We start from the raw sequence: 20,246 nt of genomic DNA, 5'->3' as shown, positions 1-20,246 counted from the left end.
TTTTTTTTTTTTTTTTTTTTTTTTTTTTTGAGATAGTGGCTCGCTCTGCTGCCCAGGCTAGAGTAGAGTGACGATCTCGGCTCACTGCAATCTCCACCTCCCAGGTTCGAGCAATTCTCATGCCTCAGCTCTCAAGTAGCTGGGACTACAGGTGCCCGCCACCATGCCTGGCTGATTTTTTGTATTTTTAGTAGAGATGGGGTTTCACCATGTTGCCCAGGGTTATGTCAATCTCCTGAGCTCAGGCAATACCCCAACCTCGGCCTTCCAAAGTGCTAGGATTACAGGTGTAAGCCACCACGCCTGGCCTACTTTTCCTTTTTTTTTTTTTTTTTGAGACAGAATCACTCTGTCACCCAGGCTTTAGTGCAATGGTGTGATGATAACTCGCTACAGCTTCAACCTCCTGGGCTCAAGCAATGCTCCTGCCTCAGCCTCCTAAGTAGTTGGGACTACAGGCACAGGCCACCATGCCTAGTTAATTTTTAAAAGAATTATAAAGATGGGGTCTTGCTGCATTGCCCAGGCTGGTCTTGAATTCCTGGGCTCACGCAGTTCCTTCACCTTGGCCTCCCAAATGCTAGGATTATAGACAAGAGCTACTGCACCTGGCCCATAATGCATTCCTGAAGAGGGTATTTGAGTGTGGACACAGCTTGGGGGGCTCCAATGCAAGGAGACCACCGACTGGGGTGTCTCCTCCCATCTTCCTCAGTGGTGGGTTCTGTCATCCTGTCTACCTAGAGACCCTTCCTCACAAAGTGGCATTGCTGAATGTGCCAGTCACAGGCAGACAGAACTTGCCTAGGATGGACTTTGAGTCTCACACCAGCACATCTGCTTTGCATTGGGACTGGCTGGACTTAGGATCCCCTCAGGATGTTTTGACAGCTATTTAGGAGGTATGAAGCAGCCATCTAAGATATTCATTCATTCATTCACTCATTCATTCACCCCACTGACATGTATTGAGTAGCCACTCTGGGCCAGACAGTAGGGTTGTGGCTGATATCTGTGGTGCGGGTGTGTGGGGTCTGGTCCTGACCACACAAAGCTGACAGTGTGTTGGAATCTCTGGCTGTAGACAAGTGATCCTCATGGCTAAGGGGACAGAAGCTGGAGTCAAAACCCCTGCCATCCCCAAGAGCCTTTTCCCTGAGGCCCGGGGAAGGGTGGGTTCCTGCATTCTCCACTTCACTGCACCTGCCCTGGGGTTTCCAGCAGAGGAGGCAGCGCTAGAAAGTGTGGAGTGAGAGATCTTGGTGCATCTCAGAAGCTGAGAGGGGCTGGAGGGGAACTGGGCAAATGGTGGAGGACTCCCTTCCTTCAGGGCTGCTTTGAGGAATTTGGATGTTCTTCCAAGCCCAGTGGGAAGTTACTGAGGGTGTTATATGGGGAGGTGACATGACCAGTGCGGTGTTCTATATTAATCTCAGCAGTTTCTGCTTGGAGATGAGATTAAAGGGGCTGGGGCTGGAGTCAGGGAGTTGGTTGGGGATGGGGTGAGAGATGCTAGTGGCTGAACTGGGCCCATATGGGAGGCCGCAGAGAGGAAGGGGGGATCCTGTTGCAAAGGCTGTTACAACTCCTTGCTGGTGGACATGACCCCCTGCTCACCTCCTTGAAATGAGACAGCCACTGTCCATTGCTCACCTACTGCGTGCAAGACTAAGGATGTAAGGTTCCCTCCCTTAGAGAATTCAGGCAAGAATGAGCAGAAAGTTAAGTAGCAACAAGGAATTTAAATACTCTCAAATACTGTTGGAGACAGTTGCGGAGTTTCCCAGGGTCATATGTGATACATTGTTGGTTCGAATCGGTGGACGGTGCCTGCCACTGGGCTATTGAAGCCAGCCTGGTGGGGACCAGGTTCTCAGCAGCCCTGCCCCACACCCCTGTTGACTTCTCACCATCTGCACAGTGACTGGAAACACCCAGTCTTTCCTCCCCTCCTTGCCTGATCCAGGGCATTCACTGTGCCAGCTTCCAGAGCCCTTCCTTCTATCCAGCCAGGGGCTTTGTGTATCATGCTCAGTCTAAAGAAGAAAGCACTGAGGAACGATTCCACTTGCTGAATGTAGGTGAGGTTGGCGTTTGCAGAGAATGAACCAGATTAAGCGACTTTACAGCTCAGCTCTTTACCTTTTCAGAAGGGCCATAAAATGATAGATATGTAGCTGAGAAAGGACCTTACAAATATTATTGTAGTGCCCCGTATCATTCAGAGGGGGAAATGGAGGCCTAGAGAAAGAAAACTGTACTGCTGTGTGCGGCAACCTGCCTGGCGCTTGTGGGAGCTGGATACATATTTGTGGAGTGCCTTTCATCCCTTAGTTCCCTCATTTCACTGGGTCCATTTCCGTTTTCTAGAACATTTTTAAAGTTCAGTAATCAAGAGTATAAACATTCTTAGAGTAGTGAAATTATTGCAAAGCATGGTGGAAGGATGGGAATTTTCCCTTTATTTTTGTGTATTTATTTGTTTATTTTTGGAGATAGGATCTTGCTCTGTTGCCCAGGCTAGAGTGCAGTGGTGGGTCATGGCTGACTGCAACCTCCACCTCCCGGGTTCAGGCGATTCACCTGCCTCATCCTCTGGACTAGCTGGGACTACAGGCATGTGCCACCATGTCTGGCTAATTTTTTTGTATTTTAGTAGAGATGGGGTTTCACCATGTTGCCCAAGCTGATCTCAAACTCCTGAGCGCAGGCGGTCTGCCTGCCTTGGCCTCCCAAAGTGCTGGGATTATAGGCATGAGCCACTGCACCCAGTCTTTCCCTTTATTTTAATGTGGAGGGGAGAACCAATGGGTAAAAGTCTTAGGCTCCACCTAAGGAAATACTTCTCACCTTCAGATCGGAAAAGAAAATGGTCATTTGAACAGGGAGTGAGGCCCACGTCATGACCATGAGGGTGTGCGTTTGTAAGGACCTGGGGTGTGCAGTGAGGCTTCCAGGACCCAGTTCTCCTTGGCACTGGAGCCTTTTAATTCTCCTCTGAGTTGGATCTTGTTCCCACCAGGGAGATGGAGAGGTTGGCCTTTTCTTTTCATATCAATTTCCTTCTCAGTCAGCAGACTAATGACATTCTGACCCTGCTGTGTAATTTACAAAGTATATCAGAGCGTGTTGTGGGCCAGCCCAGGACAGGAGCTGGTCACGTCATTCATGGTGCCTGTGTTGGGGAGGAGTGCTCCGGACAGCTTGGGCTGGGTTGGTGCTTGTGCAGTGGGGGTGGGAAAGGCTCTAGCCATGGGGAGACGCATTGCCCCTGGGTGGGAGGTGGGCTGGCAGAGCCCCTGGGTTTCTCTCTCACCTGGTGGCCTTCACTCACAGAGGACTCTTTCATGTCCACTATTGGCTCTGATTCTTCTGGCTACTGGTGTCCTCTCGTAGTGGCTGCTGTGGGGCCATTTCTCTCGCAGACTTAATTTCATGGGAGCTACTGTAATAGGAGCAAAATCCCCAGGGTGTGGGGTTTGTATTGCAGACTGTGGCTCCAGGAGGCATCTTCAGGAAAGAAGGGGCTTTGATATCTTCACCCATCTACACAGACCTGGGCATTTCCTTGAGTCTCAGTGGGAGGGACACCAGCCATGAGATTTCCTCCTCTTTCCCTGTTTACAGTAAAACCGTACTATGGAAACATCATATATGCATGCACCCAGTGCACTTCTGCAGACAGTGGGCTGTGTCTAGCTAAACGCAGCCTACCCTGCTCCAGCGGTTCCCCAAGAGGATTATAAGAGAGGTTGCAGACCCACCTGGAATCTCTGACCTCAGTCATATTGCGTGCCCCAGCTCGGGTAACAAGCCATCCTTCGGTTTGCACAAGACTTAGTGAATTGCCAGGATGCAGGACGTTCAGTGCTGAAACCAGGACAGGTCCAGGCAAATTGGGACACTTGGTTATTCTTTGTTGGTTGTTCTTCCTCCAGGACTGCCACCCCATTGGAGTTTTGAGTCCAGATATTTCTAGAATGTGCTGCACGCCGAGGAAGTCTGTTGGGGGGCAGGTGGGGGAGAGTGAGATGTCTTCTTTTCTTTTTCTTTTCCTGTTCTTTTTCCAACACATGCATTCACAGTCTTCACTGTGACTAGCATAGGAACCTCCACTGGTCAGCGCTGTATTTCCCTAAGCATTTGGTCCTGACCCTAGGAACACAGCTTTTGCCATCTTTATTTGTCATCTCAAAGTGCATGGCCTCAAACTTGAGGTTCCTCATAGCACTTCACACTCAGCTGACCACAGCAGGGCACTCTCTTGTGGTCATTTGTAAAGAACACCCACAGCTCCTGGACAAAACTCTTGCTTAGTAGTTGGCAAATGAGCAGAAGTATCCCCTTCCTGCAGCTGATGTGTGTACCTGGGACAGTTCCCATTCAAGTTCACATTACATCAGTGTTGGGATTCCATGTGTCTTGGCTTTGGAATCTTGGCACTCAAAGGAGGGGGCTTAGGAGCAAAAGAATCACACTTGTCCTGGAAGGAATGAGGGGGCCTATCTGTTTGGCTTCAAGGGACTAATTTCACTCTTTTTGTTTGTTTGTTTGTTTGTTTATCGTTATTGTTGGTTTGTTTTCTGATGTGAAATGGAGCAGGGGCAAATCTTTAAAGTTGGTGGAGTCAGTTCCACAAACAAAGCTTCCCTTCCTTTCTTAAGAACTTTTTGTAGAAATCAGCCTTGCAATTCGCACTGCACCATTCCAGCCATCTAACACACTTCCCCACTGGCCTTTTGAAGCAAACAAGTATTTAGAAGCTGACAGGACAAAGTCACTTTATTTCCCCTTTTCCTTTACCTTGAAATTGTTCCTAGCCACAGGACTGGCCACGCCTCACTGTGCAAAAAACTACCCTGATGCAGTATGCAGTGGCAGATCAGTTTAGTAAGGAATAACCCAAATCACTGAATGCAAGAGAATGAAAAAAAAAAAAAATCACCCTGTTGCATTAACACAAGTATTCTCTGGGCTATGCGTCTCTGGACGTGCATCTTCCAGAACCTGCAGGCGCGTGGCCTGCCCTCCACCTGTGTGGGAATGCATGTTGGATTTACATCCCAGTTACATCGCTTCCAGAAAGACAGGATCTCTGTTGGATGCCCATGAAGCTTATACTGAGTAAATATTGACAAAGTAGTCTAAAGAGCAAACACTTTGACATTTGTAAGGTCCACTGGAAGGTCTTGTATATATTTATACAGCAGGAATGAGCACCGAATACCAATTTTCCTGAACTTGTTCTGACATAATTCTGCATGGAGAGTGTGTGTGTGCAGGTGGCTGAGAACGGCTGAGTGTTCACGTGGGGGACAGGGCTGGGGGCTGGGTGGTAGCCGGTCAGGGTATCTCCTCTCAACTGGAACGAACCCACACCTATCCCTGCCAGGAAACTTACCTCTAAGCTTTTCTGAGACCTGCTTTTCCAGAAGGAAGAAAGAAAAAAAAGCCACAAAATCTTGTTTTCCTTTATTACAATGGATGTACTTTTCTTTTACTTGGTAAAATTTTATTGGTGTTTTATACTTTATATTTATTAAAGATTGAGCCTCAAAATGTAATGAGTAAAACTGCTTGCTTAATTTAAATTGTGAATCTGTCTGTTAAGAAATGCATTAGGGGTAGGAGAAGCATAAGACATATTAATTGACAGACAGGAACTGCTGTCTCTGAGGTTGATACAAGTAATTTATTACTTTAGAAATGAATGCCACCTCCAGAATGTGCTTCATTAATTTCAAATTTAGTTTTAATTTCAAGCTGTTGCCCCTTGAGAAGAATAAGGTGGCAAATTATGTTTGAAGAGCAGATTTTTTTTTTTTTTTTTGCTCCAAAGAAACACCACATTTTAACTATTTAGTTTTACAAATACATGTGCCCATCTGGGTTGCTGTGTTTTCCTGAGAGCCCAGAACATATTCTAGGTAAGATCAACACGTACTAATGCTTTTTTTTTTTCTTTCTCTCCTTCTCCCTCTCTCTCATCATTCCATCCTACCTGTCTCTCTTTCCCACCTGTTATCATGGCAGCCTATGTTTCCGAGGAGTTAAAGGCTGCTGCCCTGGTGGATGAAGGTTTAGACGCAGAGGAGCATACGGCAGATGGAGAGCCCTCAGCCAAGTACATGTGCCCGGAGAAGGAGCTCACCCGGGCCTGCCCCAGCTACCAGAACTCCCCGGCCGCTGAGTTTTCCTGCCACGAAATGGACAGCGAGTCACACATCAGTGAGACCAGTGACCGAATGGCTGACTTTGAAAGCGGCTCCATCAAGAACGAAGAGGAGACCAAGGAGGTCACGGTCCCACTGGAAGACACGACCGTGTCGGATAGCCTGGAGCAGATGAAGGCCGTCTACAACAACTTCCTCTCCAACTCCTACTGGTCCAACCTCAACCTCAATCTGCACCAGCCCTCCTCGGAGAAGAACAATGGCAGCAGCAGCAGCAGCAGTAGCAGCAGCAGCAGCTGTGGCAGCGGGAGCTTCGACTGGCACCAGAGCGCCATGGCTAAGACGCTGCAGCAGGTGTCGCAGAGCCGCATGCTCCCGGAGCCCAGCCTCTTCAGCACCGTGCAGCTGTACCGGCAGAGCAGCAAGCTCTACGGCTCCATCTTCACGGGGGCCAGCAAGTTCCGCTGTAAGGACTGCAGCGCCGCCTACGACACCCTGGTGGAGTTGACGGTGCACATGAACGAGACGGGGCATTACCGCGACGACAACCACGAGACCGATAACAACAACCCCAAGCGCTGGTCCAAGCCTCGCAAACGCTCCTTGCTGGAAATGGAAGGGAAGGAAGATGCCCAGAAGGTGCTGAAGTGCATGTACTGTGGCCACTCCTTTGAGTCCCTGCAGGATTTGAGTGTCCATATGATCAAAACAAAACACTACCAAAAAGTGCCTCTGAAGGAACCCGTCACTCCTGTCGCCGCCAAAATCATCCCTGCCGCTCGGAAGAAAGCTTCTCTGGAGCTGGAGCTCCCCAGCTCCCCGGATTCCACAGGTGGAACCCCCAAAGCCACCATCTCAGACACCAACGATGCACTTCAGAAGAACTCCAACCCTTACATCACGCCAAATAACCGGTACGGCCACCAGAACGGGGCCAGCTACGCATGGCACTTTGAGGCCCGGAAGTCCCAGATCCTGAAGTGCATGGAGTGTGGGAGCTCGCACGACACCCTGCAGGAGCTCACGGCCCACATGATGGTCACAGGCCACTTCATCAAGGTCACCAACTCGGCTATGAAAAAGGGGAAGCCCATTGTGGAGACGCCCGTCACGCCTACCATCACAACCCTGCTGGACGAGAAGGTCCAGTCCGTGCCCCTGGCGGCCACCACCTTCACGTCCCCCTCCAATACACCTGCCAGCATCTCCCCAAAACTGAATGTGGAGGTCAAGAAGGAAGTCGACAAGGACAAAGCAGTCACCGACGAGAAACCCAAGCAAAAGGACAAGCCTGGCGAAGAAGAGGAGAAGTGTGACATCTCTTCCAAATACCATTACTTGACTGAAAATGACTTAGAAGAGAGTCCCAAGGGGGGGCTCGATATCCTCAAATCCCTGGAAAACACAGTGACATCCGCAATCAACAAGGCCCAGAACGGCACTCCTAGCTGGGGGGGCTACCCCAGCATCCATGCCGCCTACCAACTTCCCAACATGATGAAGTTGTCCCTGGGCTCGTCGGGGAAGAGCACGCCCCTGAAACCCATGTTTGGCAACAGTGAGATCATCTCCCCGACGAAAAACCAGACCCTGGTCTCTCCACCCAGCAGCCAGACGTCCCCCATGCCCAAGACAAACTTTCATGCCATGGAGGAGCTGGTGAAAAAGGTCACTGAGAAAGTTGCCAAAGTGGAGGAGAAGATGAAGGAGCCGGATGGGAAGCTTTCCCCGCCCAAGCGGGCCACTCCCTCCCCGTGTAGCAGCGAAATCGGGGAGCCCATCAAGATGGAGGCGTCCAGCGACGGGGGCTTCCGAAGCCAGGAGAACAGCCCCAGCCCCCCACGGGATGGGTGCAAGGATGGGAGCCCCCTGGCTGAGCCGGTGGAGAACGGGAAGGAGCTGGTGAAGCCCCTGTCCAGCAGTTTGAGTGGCAGCACGGCCATCATCACCGACCACCCGCCCGAACAGCCTTTTGTTAACCCTTTGAGCGCCCTGCAGTCAGTCATGAACATTCACCTGGGCAAGGCTGCCAAGCCCTCCCTGCCTGCCCTGGACCCCATGAGCATGCTTTTCAAGATGAGCAACAGCCTGGCGGAGAAGGCCGCCGTGGCCACCCCGCCGCCCCTGCAGTCCAAGAAGGCAGACCACCTCGACCGCTATTTCTACCACGTCAACAACGACCAGCCCATAGACTTGACAAAAGGAAAGAGTGACAAAGGCTGCTCCTTGGGTTCAGTGCTTCTGTCACCCACGTCCACAGCCCCGGCAACCTCCTCATCCACGGTGACAACGGCAAAGACATCTGCCGTCGTATCATTCATGTCAAACTCGCCGCTACGCGAGAATGCCTTGTCAGATATATCCGATATGCTGAAGAACTTGACAGAGAGCCACACGTCAAAATCCTCCACTCCTTCCAGCATCTCCGAGAAGTCTGACATTGATGGGGCCACTCTGGAGGAGGCTGAGGAGTCGACGCCTGCCCAGAAGAGGAAGGGCCGCCAGTCAAACTGGAACCCCCAGCACCTCCTGATCCTCCAGGCCCAGTTTGCCGCCAGCCTCCGGCAGACCTCGGAAGGGAAGTACATCATGTCAGACCTGAGCCCCCAGGAGCGGATGCATATCTCCAGGTTCACCGGGCTGTCCATGACCACCATCAGCCACTGGCTGGCCAACGTGAAATACCAGCTTCGAAGGACAGGTGGAACAAAGTTCCTCAAAAACTTGGACACTGGCCACCCCGTCTTCTTTTGTAATGATTGTGCGTCTCAAATCAGGACTCCTTCCACGTACATCAGTCACCTAGAATCACACTTAGGCTTCCGGCTACGGGACTTATCCAAACTGTCCACCGAACAGATTAACAGTCAGATAGCACAAACCAAGTCACCGTCAGAAAAAATGGTGACGTCCTCCCCCGAGGAGGACCTAGGGACCTCCTATCAGTGCAAACTTTGCAATCGGACCTTTGCCAGCAAGCACGCTGTTAAACTTCACCTTAGCAAAACACACGGGAAATCTCCGGAAGACCACCTTCTGTATGTCTCTGAGTTAGAGAAGCAGTAGCATTTGCTTTTGATAGAAAGGACTGCAGTTTGCTTTGAGGGAAACTGTGGAAGGCACCTTCAGGCCCCCTCTGACTTGTTGTTCTTGGCACATGTTCTTATTTTAACTGCAGAGAATCACTCTGGGCTGGACTGTTTTGTATAACTGTACAGTGTTTAATAGAGGTGCATAATCAGCTGTTGTTACTGGTAAAATATGAAGGTTAAAATGCAGTGGTAAGTGTTTGGAACTTTGTGTAAATGGGATTTAGTTGTGAGCATCCTCCCGATGCTTCAAGCTGCATGCATTCACAGACAGTTTAATTAAGCATTTATAACGAAATCAGGCACACTTTTTCCACGAGACTCGAGTGTGCTGGCATTTCTCACCCTTTCATCTTTAGCCCTCTGAGTACTTTGAAGCACTTTTGCATTAATTTGGTTAAAAAATAAAATAAAATAATAATAATGTATGAAGCTCTGTTTTTTAAACTCCTTACCAGCTTAGTTATAATGAATAATATGAACCTCCATTTATGCAGGTCTGCAGGGGTATAACACGCCTTGAAATTTAAAAGAATATTATTTTCACATTGAAACATAGATGTATATATTGTATAGATTTCAGACTCTCTTATGAAAAAAATGTGATTGTGGTTAAATGACCTTTTTCTTGCATTTATAGCAACAGTGTTTTATGCACCTGCTGTGCTCTGGGCATAAGCTGTGCCTATGTATAGTGTATATTTCTTTTTTCTTTTTTTTTTAAGGTCTATGGGTTTTGTTTTTTACATGCAAACATTGTAAATTATACAGAAGATACCACAGATAGCATTTATAAAGTATACAGAAACATTATCTGAAAGCAAAGTATGATAGTTTGTTTTGCTATACAGTACATCTATATTGATAGAGGTTCATGTTTAAATTATACATATTTATTAGCATCGTATTATCATTTGTTTTGAGCAGTCTGAATAAACGAGACCGGGAAAAACATCCCTGGCAGGCATCATAACTATTTTGCACATGATTTTTAAAGGTATTTATTAGAAATCAAAGAACGCTCAAAATAAACTCCGTGCTCAAAGGGTTAAGTCTATTTGAAAAGGTTAAAAAAGAAAAGAACAAAAAAAAAAAGAACTTGTACTGTATTTCCTAAACATTGATAAAGCCTTTAAAATGTTTGTACTGTAATACTTTGCTTAAAAGTCATGAGGCATTCTGTGATCCAACCTCTTTCACTTATTTATAAGCCCTCTTGGTTGCTATTCCATATTGTAGGATGCCTTTCTATTTCAATTGGTAACTTTCTGTTTTGTTCTTCCTAATTATTCTCCCAAGATCCCACACTGCAGCTTTATCTTTAGGCTTATGAAAGGTAACCCGTGGTTACCGGCTCTCCAAGTGATTCTGTTCTTCTCCATTTTTGGCAGTTAATTTGCAGAAGTAACTGACAGCTGACACCATATGAGAACCTTTGTATAAAATATTGGCATGTAAACAGCACAGACACCGTAACACACTCTGTGCCCTGTTTGGTTGTTGACAATGAAGCACCATTATGTGACTCTTCATATAACCCTTTTTTCTACGGCAGCATTAAAATTGTCTTTTTGCTATAATTTTGTGTTGCGTTCACAATTATGTCTGAAATGTGCTACGACTAACGAGCACATTAAAATTAAATTGTATGCGATCTGTTTATGACGGAGCTGGTTGCTGCGGCTGCCAGGTGCTGGCAGTCGGAAGCTGTGCGTAAATCAGGGGGAGTTTTAGTGAACTTTGGCGTTTGGAGAGCGGGGAGCACTTACTCAGAGGCAGCTTGAATAGGATCTGCACCGAGAATAAACATTCACAAGAAAGGAAGACATGCCTATAAGGTTAGATGCTCAGTGCAGAAGGGATATTGCCAGACCCCCAGGATCAGAGCTTCCGGTCACACCTGGTGACCTGCAGTGGGGGCTGAGGTTTGATCTCCCTTCTGGATGCTCGAGGGTGAGGGGCCTGCGCTGTCAAGGAGGCTGATGGGAAAGAAAGCTTTGGAAGGGTGACTCCTTCCTGTTGACTCAGGATTTTCAAACAGCGGGAAACAGAACCAGTCGGGTCAGACAGACTTTGGGGTCCCAAGGTTCTCTCTCCTGTGTTAAAACAGCCGCAGATAAGCAGGCAGGGGGGTTGTGGGAGGAGACTGAACCCATCCACCGGGGGAGGGGGAGAGCATTTATATGATAATCACAAGCTTTTATTAGCCCCGGCAAATCATGCCAACAAAACGCTGGGAACATCATGTAAAATTGTAAAATACCTTTATTACTATATTCAAACTACTCTTGCAGTTATGCAGAATCATAGCTCCTAACCTAGAATTATACAAATTAGAGATGTATTACATCCATGTAATACATAAAACACCTCAACTTAAAAAAAAAAAAAAAAAAACCTATTTTATTAAAATTTAAATTAAGCCCTTTCAGAGATGTTCGGCAACACGCCTACGGTTTTCCGCTCATCCCCACCCCTTTTCTCAAGAGAAGTCCAAATTTTTCTGTCTACTCTATTTTCTCTCGGCATTCCATCTTTCACCAGGTTTTTAGGGAGAAACTCACTACAATTTAAAATGAGTTTTTTTGGCAAATAGAGATTACTGTGCTAGCTAAGCTCTTGCCTTGGGATGTGGGCACACAGGTGGATTTTACAAACAGGCAGGGAAGAAAGCAGATTCCCTTCCTGGTGCAGGGCCTGTGCCAGGCCCCATCTTTTCTGTGGCCAGCCCTCGTTCTTTTCTGGCCCATTCTTTGTCCTGCTGACCTTTACCTGGGAGGAGCTGAAGGACACATACGCTTCCCTCCGGGACCGGCTCCCCACAGAACGCGTCTCGGGACAGAGACATCCTCCCTCCCATGCCTTCTGCATCTTCACATCCTGGAGCCCAGATTTCCACTCTTGAATTTTTCACAGGTTAAATATAGCATCGGTTTATTAGAATCCAAAGTCCTGCATCTAACAGATTAAACTGACAACACTTCCATCACCACCACGGTCCATGTGGCTTGAAGGGAGATGGGATTTGTACGAGTGACGGCGGAACCCCGCTCTTGACAGTTTGGGAGAAGGACTCGACACACTCTGCCCATCTCCTCCTCACCCCACTCCCAGGATCATCTTCTGGGCTTTCCAATTTGGGGGTCGGTGTGAGGATTTACAAGCCAAGGTAGGCTGCAGGTTCTCTTGCTCGTTTGACACCTTGGGCGTTTAGCCAGGAAAGGACTGCTCATATTCATGGGGGTCCATGAATTAATTTTACCTCTAGAGAAACATCAGAATTGGGCAGTAGGGCTCTAGGCATGAATGCAAACCTCACTTGGCACAATAACAACCCCGTAAACCAGGCAGCATGGCGGATATGGCTTATTGGGATCTCACCCTACTTGGAAATCCAGGGCCATTTTGTCCTGAGGTTACCAAACCTTTGCCTGGCTAAAGATTGGGCCACTATCCGGAAGAACCTTCCACCCCTAGCCCAGAATGGCCCTGGTTTCCCTGAGATGATACAGGAAGATATAAAGTCTCCCTCCGCGTCTGTTGTAGTTGTGCTCACGTTCTGCGGTTACTGTTGCGAGAGTGAATGGAGGAAGGCATTGGTCGCCCAAGTCAGGCCTTTAAATGGGTGCAGGGAGGAGGGGGGATGTTACCAAGGGAGGGAGGTTTTAATCACAGGTGCACAGGTGACCCTGACCTCACCCCGCCCAAGTCCCGACTTGCTGCAGTCCTACTGTATATCTTCCGACCATCACATTTACGCAGTATCTTAAAATAACATTTGTGATAAATGTGCAATTTAACTAATTTATGGTGCTATGATGTGCTCAGGGCTACATGCAAGATGAAAATCTTAAATGGAGCTTGAACAGCTCACTTCACAACAAGAAATCAATATGCCACATCTTAGCGATTCGCTGCAGTCAACATTTAGCAAAAATATCAGTGATGTATCTTTAAGTTTTAGGCAGCAAGAATTCTATAATTAACCAAAATCCTTACATGTAAGTTAGAGAGGGTTGGTTATGATGAGGACCCAATCTCCCTGGCATCTCTGTTCTATTTTCATTCTGCAAAAGGAAAAAATACATATATTGATAACCACCAAACAGGCCCTTCTCTGCCCTGCACTCAGACAGAGTGGTATGTCCACAGCCTTCCCAGCTGAGTTCCGGGCAGCAGTCTCCGTGGTCTTCCTCAAGTTCAGACCATTCCAGCTAGGTAGACTTCACTGATCCACAACCCCTGACCACCTACAGTTCCACAGATGTGGTGACAAAATACTTAGAGAGGTAAAAGGGCCCCCTAAGTCGTCCAGCTCCATCTTGAGGAAGCCGGATTCTGAAGACAGAAACCCGTGAGTGGCAGAGAGACAGGAACTGACAGGAAGCCAGGCTGCATCAAACAAGTCCGGGATGAAAGCGATCATCTTTAGACATTTCCAAGTTATCTAATAAAATTTTTTTAAAAAATAAAGCCAATTATTTTTTTTTTTTTCAAATTCATCTGCCACAGTCTTTTTGAGATTGGAAAATTGCAATCGCATTTCATTCTGTTGACTATTTAGCAGGAAAATAATACACTTTGTATTAGAGGAAGCAATCATATCACTGAAAACATGCAAACTCCAACACTGCTCTTTAATAATAAATACTTTAACTTTAAAATAATAGCTATTATCGTCTTAGCTAATGGAGAAATTACCATCTTTACTCTGCCAGATAGTTATTCTTTTGGTAATGGAAACATGAGTCTCTTTCTCCCTGGGGATTTATTAGTGAGCACGTGTAATCTTTGGCAAAGGCAGCCTGAACATACATTTTCTCCTGGGACCCTGTGCTGGTGGATGCCTTTCAGCATTCAGCTAACCTCAGAAAACACAGGGTGTTCAGACTTGGACCTCCATGCAGTGCCAGGGCTCACTGGCCTTTGCAAAATACACTATAGTTAGCTCTGGAAATAATCCGGCTCATTTGGGTAGGGCTTCAGCACTGTGTCTTAGCATAAAGTTTCAGGGAAGACAACCTCATCTGTGACAGAAGCGACCCCACCTTCCCGCGTGCCGTATGGCAGCTTTGTTGCAGCCGAGGGCTGGATTCCGGGTGTCACTGCAGAGCAGCGATCAAACCCAGGTTTTTTTTTTCCAGGGAGTTTGCTTATTTTTCTCGCACTCCATTGAGTTTCCACAAGCCAGAGGGAGATGCTGTTTGACTCACGGGCGCCATTTTTCTGTCCCTAAGGATTTGACAGGAGGCGACCCCCAGGAGGATTGTAAAGGCCAGAGAACCCTGGAACCGGTGGGCTTTCATGGTTCCAAAGGCCTGCATCCCAAAGCTCTGGATGATTCCGAGCCACATCCCCTGCCCTGCCAAGACAATAGATGAGCCAAATGGTTGATTAGTGGCCTGACAGTCCATGAAGGCTGGAGCCGTACCAGACAGTCTAATGATGACTCAGTCCGGGTACTGTTGTGGACACCAGGGGTGGCTTAGATAAGTCCACAGCTTCTGGAGGCTCAGCACTGGGGTGTCAGTGCCCCACCTCTGGTCCAAAAATCCAGGTTTAAAAACAACTAAATTCTAGCAAGAGCACTGCTTTTCTGCAACCTTTGTATAATGTCAGGTACTGATATATTCTTAATAAATCATTCCTGATGATTACGGTGATAAGAAAGGTGATCCTTTTCCAGAGATTAACATCCACAATTAGCCAACTCAGGAAGTAGGATACATGTACTTACCTTCTAACCTGTGCTGTCCAATATAGTAGACACTAGCCACATATGACTATCCAGATTTAAATTAAATTAAAATTTAGTTCATCAGGCAGTCATACTAGCCACATGTGACTAGCAGCTACTCGTTGGAGAGCAGACACAGAACATTCCCATAATCATGGAAAGTTCCATTGGAAGGTCAGGCACAGTGGTCCACTCCTGTAATCCCAGCCCTTTGGGAGGCTGAGGTGGGAGAATCACTTGAGGCCAGGGGCAACATAGTGACCAACCTGGGCAAACGGTGAGACCCTGTCTCTACAAAAAATAAAAAATAAAAATTAGCTGAGCATGGTGGCCTGCACCTGTAATCCCAGGCACTTGGGAGGCGGGGCTGGGAGAATCTCTTGAGCCCAGGAGTTTGAGGCTGCAGATTGTGACGAAAGAAAGAAAGAGAGAAAGAGAGAAGAGAAAGAAAGAAAGAAAGAAAGAAAGAAAGAAAGAAAGAAAGAAAGAAAGAAAGAAAGAAAGAAAGAAAGAAAGAAAGAGAGGGAAGGGAGGGAGGGAGGGAAGGAAGGAAGGAAGGAAGGAAGGAAGGAAGGAGAAAGAAAGAGAGAGAGAAAGAAGAGAGAGAGAGAGAAGAGAGAGAGAGAGAGAGAAGAAAGAAAAGAAAAAAAATTCCACTGGATATTGGACAGTGCTTTCTATACCATGATTTACAAATCAGTTTCCTGGGTAAGAGCTCACACCTCAGTGATGTAAGTGTGTTTCCAGTTCATGGGTATTTCTAAAAATCCTTATACTGCCAATATGGGTACAGGCAACATTCTCACATGCTAATATCTCTGATCAAAGCCAAGGACACACATAATTAACCTTGAGCATAAAATTATAAACAGAAGTGCAGGCATCGGTGTATGAAGTTGCAGATCATTCTCCCTGCTGTGGATATGATCTGGGCTGCAACCTCCAAAGCCCACAGATCTGATGGATGTAGTCGTGACCTTGCTCTGCCCTTAGTCAGTGATGAATCAGGCGGTCCTTGTGCTGTTCTTTACACCCCACGACTTGGAAACAGACTTGGCTCCATGGCCACCATGGCTGTCAGCCCCCATGCGTGGGTAGTGGGACTCCCTGCCCCAGGCACCGCTGCAGACCCCATTAGGCCTCTGTCCTGGCCTTCGAAGCCCCAGGCATCAGCAGAGGAGACCATCCTGCTTTCTTTTAAAAAAATTAAAAGATATAAATGGGACTTCGGAAATGACTTCTTAAATTTGGGGGGGTTAAGTTTTTAAATTATTGCATTTCAACATTTCACTTTCGTTTTTTTCTTCCATAGCAGGAATCCAGGGACACACTTATGACCGTCATAATTGTGAGTTAGAGATCTCCCAGGCCAAGTGAAATGAAATTATGAGAAACTGAAATCTGTTTTAATTGGAGCATTTATGGAAAAAAGAAGTCAGTGTGGCTGCTTTTTATTTCCTTTATGTGACTCTCTTGTTCGTGGCCATACCTGTGTCCAGAAACCAGGGCTAGGTAAACTTGAGCCAAGAGACAGCTGGGAGGAAAAGAGAGAGAATGAGATAGGTGTGTCTGTCGGGAAGGAGTCATTTTCTTAGTTTAAAAAAAAAATGGAGGTACAGTCGCTGGAGTTCCGCCTCAGTGACCATGAAACCGAGTCGGCAAAAGCTGAAGGACCCGGCTCCTGAAAGCCTCATCAGGGCTTGTCATTGCTCTAATGAATATCATTTAAATTGCTTTGTATATTGGTGGAGTTTGGATGTCGATTTAATTTGTGCATGTGTTTGAGTTCTTCTGCTTGGCTAGGCTAACAGAGAAGCAGCCGCCTAATGAAAACTGAGTTGGTGACAGTGTGATGAGCTGCAACCCAGTCAAATGAGTTTGAAGGGCTGCTATGACAGCCCTCAGAAAGAAGTGCATGTGGCTGAAGATAGAGGAAGGCGGCTTTCCTGAAATGTGTGGACCTGCTGGGCAGCAGGGGCTGCTCCGTGCAGCTGAGGTTACTGGGGATAGCACCTGTGGGGACCTCACTCAGCCCAACCTACCCTCTCTCTAGTGGGTGCTGAGCTTGGGGCACAAGAGACTGTGTCTATTGAACTGGGATCTCAGGAATTCTCCCCTCCCTGTGGTGAAATGGCACATGGATGGATTTGCTGGGGGAGGCAGCCGTAAAGGTGAGACTCAGAGCCCATCTCTCCAGCAAGCCTTCCAGCCGAGATCATACAGCAGGTCCTTCCTCATGTTTTGGTTACCCAAGAAAGCAGAGGCCTTGTCCCACATTGCTTTCAACCCAACGAGTCGTGTCCTGATATTCTTCTCGGGTGGCACAAGCTCACCTCACTACTTTCTTCTTGTATCTGTCTCCCCAGCCATCCTGGGAGGGAGAAGGGCTGTAATCTCTGTGACGCCCATTCATAGATGAGGATTAGGGGATCAGTGTCCTGGCCTGGGCCCCACGGTGTGAATCAGGAAGATCAGCCAGGCTTCTGTTTTCAGCAGCTTTAGAAACACGGAGCATCCACCCAGTGACAGCCTTACCCAACCCTCCCAACCCCTATCTCCAAAAGGGCCATGGTTCTGGAAGGAGTTTGACATTTGGCTCTTGTGTTTCAGTGAGACTAGGGCTTGGGTCTCCTGGGGCTCTGGTTTCATGAGAAGCACCCTGCCAACCAAGATTTTCCTGGGGGTACTGCACCAGTGGGTGGTCCCAGGGAGAAAGAGAGCACATAAAAGAAATTCAATTTCCCTGCTGTATTAGTCTGTTCTCACACTGCTAATAAAGACATACCCAAGACTAGGTAATTTATAAAGGAAAGAGGTTTAATGAACTCACAGTTCCACATGGTTGGGGAGGTCTCACGGTCGTGGAGGAAGATGAAGGAGGAGCAAAGACACATCTTACATGGTGGCAGGCAAGACAGCGTGGGCAGGGGAACTCCCATTTATAAAACCATCAAATCTCGTGAGACTTCTTCACTATCACAAGAACAGCATGGGAAAGACGTACCCCTATGATTCAATTACCTCCCACAGGGACCCTCCCATGGTACATGGGGATTATGGGAGCTACAATTCAAGATGAGATTTGGGTGGAGACACAGTCAAACCATATCACCTGCCTTTTTACTGCACTTGTCAAAGGTGTGGCCATTGAACAGATGACTCCTACCTTCACTCTGCTCTCTCCAGCTTCTCATCTCAGCCTTCTCAAATGTTTTCAATATCCCCATTCTCAACAAGCTCAGCATAGTGCTTGGCAACAGTGATCCCAAAGGAGAAGGTGCTCTGAAAACCTGGCCACAGCCTCTGCTCTCTAAATGCCCTCTACTCTCACCCCTGTGTGACTCCCTTCCAAGGGGCAAGTGGGGACAAAAAGCTTCTGAAGTCCAGGGAAAAAAAATGGGCTTATTCTCCTAAATGGGACTAAAAAGTCAGAGATGTGAGGCACCCACCAGAAAGACCCTTCCCTCTCTTTCTAGCAGCCAAGAGATGGGGAAGGATGGATGGAGTGGGGCAGGGGAAGCAAGGAGATGCTGAGGAGATGGTGCCTTGTGCTTGGGCCTGATGGAGGCTCTGGGGGCACGGGTAGGGGAAGGAGTGGTGGGGGATGGAGGGAGCTTCCGGACTCCCAGAGAATGAATGAGGGCAGGGCCTGCAAGGGACTTGACCACCATGGCCCATTTGAACATGGGGGGCCTATGGTTTTCTTCTGAGAGAGGGTCTGAGGAACTTTCCCCAAGACACATGGGGGCCCAGCTGGGTCTCCTGGACCCTGCACAATTCTCAGGCAAGGGTAAGCTCTCATCTTACCTGTGCAGGCTGAGAGAAGGCCCTCAGGCCCTGTGTCATCACCAAGAACAAGAAGAAAATTCCTAAGACCTGCCTTTGCCTTTCATAAGTTTGGAGTCAAGCTGTATGTAGTCAGCAGTCATGCCAAGTCAATGACAACATACAAGGAATGAAGAACACGATTAGGCAGAAAACAAAGTGAAATTGCAAGGTTCAAACCCTGAAACTTGAAGTGGGTCAGCCAGGAGCGCTTCCTTGGGCCAGACAGGGCCTGAGCTGGACCTTGAAGGATGGATGCCACTTGAGCTTGCAGAGAAAGGAGGGCATTGGAGGGCTGGCCCTCTCCTTGGTGGAAACTACAGGGCTTGGTCCCTAGATGTCCCTTCTGGCGCTGCTTTTGAGATGGTGAGACTGATGGTGTCACTTGTCACATCCTAGGGAGTGCCTTCTGAATCGTCCAAAGCAAAATATCACCATGACCATTTTCGAAATAAATGCATTTTATTCTATTCCAGTGTGTCTCAGATGGGGATTTATTAGAACTTTATATCACAACTTTTTTTTTTTTGGAGACAGGGTGTTCCTCTCTTGCCTTCCTGGCTCTGCCTGAAGGTCAGGTTCAAGTTGTGTGTTTAGGGTTATGGTCTGGGATGAAAAGGGTCCTGTTAATGGGCTGGTAGGTGATTCTTTGTGCATCTTGAATAATGTCTGGTCTCAACTTGCAAAAGGGGGAATAAGCCCCAGTGTGAACTTCTCAGATTCCTCAGGGAGTGGCGCCCCTGATTCAAGGACTTCAAGTGGTGCAATCATAGCTTACTGCAGCCTTGAACTCCTGGGCTCAAATCATCCTCCTGCCTCGCCCTCCCTAGTAGCTGGGACCACAGGCAGGCACCACGATACTCAGCTAATCTTTCTTTCTTTGGTAGAAACGGAGTCTCATTACATTGACCAGGCTAGGTATACCAGTTTCTTGACCATTTAGGGGTTGTAGGCCCTTTGAGAAATACAGTCTCTCTCCTCAGGAGAAAGTGGATGCAAGCACCTACATGCATTTGCTTAAGTGTAGGGGGACATGGGCTCCCTGAAGTCCATCTCTAGGCCTTCGTGGTGGATCCTGGTTAACAAATGGTGCTCTCCACTGCTTTTCAGAACCTGTGACTCACAGGACACCTGTTCTTCTCCAGGCTCAGGGGCCAGGGGTGCTCGTCAAGATGCTGTCAGCAAGAATTTGCTAAGGATCTTAAGCAAAGAAAGGGATTTGGGCTCATGTGACTGAAATCCAGGATAAGGGGCTTCAGGCCCAATTGGACATGGGTGCTCAGTGATGTCACCAGGAACCTGCCCCTCCACCCTTCTCAGCACCCCACCTCACTCTGTCTCTGCCTTGGCCTCAGGCACTTTTCCCTTTGTGGGTGACCCACCCTGGTGTGACTCAGCAACTTTCAGGGGAAAGGGGCTTTC

At 47.8% G+C, this 20,246-nt stretch overlaps 1 protein-coding gene across 1 annotated transcript in view; it reads left to right on the top strand.

The window, feature by feature from the left end:
- Positions 1-10,842, top strand: part of TSHZ3 (teashirt zinc finger homeobox 3) — a 75,919-nt gene extending 65,077 nt beyond the window's left edge. The window contains exon 2 of the mRNA XM_017873607.1: positions 6,034-10,842. Within this exon, the coding sequence (XP_017729096.1) occupies positions 6,034-9,239 (3,206 nt within the window). The 3' untranslated portion in view covers positions 9,240-10,842. The remainder of the gene's footprint in view (positions 1-6,033) is intronic.
- The last annotated feature ends 9,404 nt before the right edge of the window (positions 10,843-20,246 follow it).

Source organism: Rhinopithecus bieti, unplaced genomic scaffold (assembly GCF_001698545.2).
Source record: "Rhinopithecus bieti isolate Rb0 unplaced genomic scaffold, ASM169854v2 scaffold_7509, whole genome shotgun sequence".
NCBI classification, from domain to species: Eukaryota; Metazoa; Chordata; class Mammalia; order Primates; family Cercopithecidae; genus Rhinopithecus; species Rhinopithecus bieti.
Note: the sequence above shows the minus strand (reverse complement) of the source record. Positions and strands in the feature narration are given on the sequence as shown.